This window comes from Lupinus angustifolius, chromosome LG06 (assembly GCF_001865875.1).
Source record: "Lupinus angustifolius cultivar Tanjil chromosome LG06, LupAngTanjil_v1.0, whole genome shotgun sequence".
Taxonomy (NCBI): Eukaryota; Viridiplantae; Streptophyta; class Magnoliopsida; order Fabales; family Fabaceae; genus Lupinus; species Lupinus angustifolius.
The window spans coordinates 15,953,958-15,955,571 of record NC_032014.1 but is presented as its reverse complement, the minus strand read 5'-3'; the positions used below and the strand labels follow the sequence as shown (position 1 = coordinate 15,955,571).

At 35.8% G+C, this 1,614-nt stretch overlaps 1 protein-coding gene across 1 annotated transcript; it reads left to right on the top strand.

Moving 5' to 3' along the window:
* Window positions 229-579, top strand: LOC109350501. Its single transcript, XM_019591732.1, has one exon. The coding sequence runs from the start codon at window positions 229-231 to the stop codon at window positions 577-579; it is 351 nt and encodes a 116-aa protein (XP_019447277.1).

The window sequence follows — 1,614 nt, the reverse complement described above, 5'->3', positions numbered from 1 at the left end:
TCTTATAACGTTAAGCGCGATTATCGGGAGATTAGGAAAATTAACCACATAGTTGTGTATCTATGGTAGTTTCTCAAGATCATAGTAAATTAAATTCGTCATTCATTTCAGACCTTATTGTTAATTTGGTATCTACAGATCCGAGTATACCAGTTAAGGCACTAGTGAAGGAGATTGTTAGTCGTTTCAGTCACGTATAGAAATGCGTGGACTGCAAAACAAATGGCAATGGCAAAAATTTATGGTGATTGGGAAGGGTCATATAATGAGCTACCAGGTTGGATGAATGCTCTACAATATTTTTCTCCTGCCACAATTATAAAATATGAAGCACGTCACCAAGTTGTAGATGACATGGAAGATCCAAGTCGAATCATTCTGGATATAATATTTTGGGCTTTCAAACCATGTATTGAAGGGTTTGCATATTGTAAAGCAATCCTACAAGTGGGTGGGACATTTTTTACTGGGAAATATACTGGAACATTGCTAATAGCAAGTTCGCATGATGGAAACAGACGTGTATTTCCAGTTGCATTTGCCATTGTTGAAGGAGAGACGAAAGAAGCTTGGGAGTGATTTTTTTTACAATCTTAAGATGTATGTTACCCCTCAACAAAACCTGTGTATCATATCAGATAGGGAGACATGTTTATTAGGCACTCTGAAGTGAGTTGGCAGGATGATCTAGTGTAGAATCAGTGTATTGTATTCGTCATGTAGCTAGTAATTTCAATAAAGAATTCTGAGATTCTGATCTAAAAGACAAAGTTGTAGAAATGGGTATGTACTATTTATATTTTTTAATTTTAAAAATATTGTTATATTATGGATATTAATATGTTTGTATTTATTTTCTAGGTTATGAGTTTATGCAACCATGATTCGAGCGAATGTTGAATTCCTTGCGTCAAAAAAATCCAAGGGCTGGAGCATGGTTGGACCAGATTCCAAAAGAGAAATGGAGTCAGACATATGATGAAGGGAGAAGATATGGCCACATGACTACTAATCTTGAAGAATGCATTAATGGTGTTCTGAAAGGATCTAGAGCTCTTCCTATCACTGCCCTTGTTAGAGCAACATATTACAAGGCTAAATGAATGGTTCAATGAACATCAAAATGAAGCCTCTAACATGATTATGGCAGGGCATGTATATTGCGAAGAATTAAAAAAGGTGATTATATAAAAATCAACGTAAATCCACATGTCAACTGGTTTGTAATTTTTCACGAGAGACTAGAGTGTGAGAAGTTAAAGTTGTATCTAGATCTGGTAGTCGACAAGTGAGGTTGTATACAGTGAAACTTGCTGACAATTGGTGTGACTGTGGAGAATTTCAATCATTAAGATTGACATGCTCTCATGCTATCACAACATGCGCTTCTTTGAATTTAGACTGCAACCAATTTATCTCAACAATTTACCGCCTAGATAATCTTCAGAAGGTTTATGGATATGAGTTTCAACCACTTGGTAATGAAGAATATTGGTCTCCTTATTCAGATCCAACATTCATTCACAATCCTGTTATGCGTAGGAAAAGAAGTGGAAGACCAAAGACTTCACACATTCACAATGAGATGGATGAAGTTGAAGGTGAACAACTTAA

Bases quoted from the DNA above. Each gene is read 5' to 3' on its own strand.
- LOC109350501 (XM_019591732.1), top strand. From the start codon at position 229: ATGGCAAAAATTTATGGTGATTGGGAAGGGTCATATAATGAGCTACCA.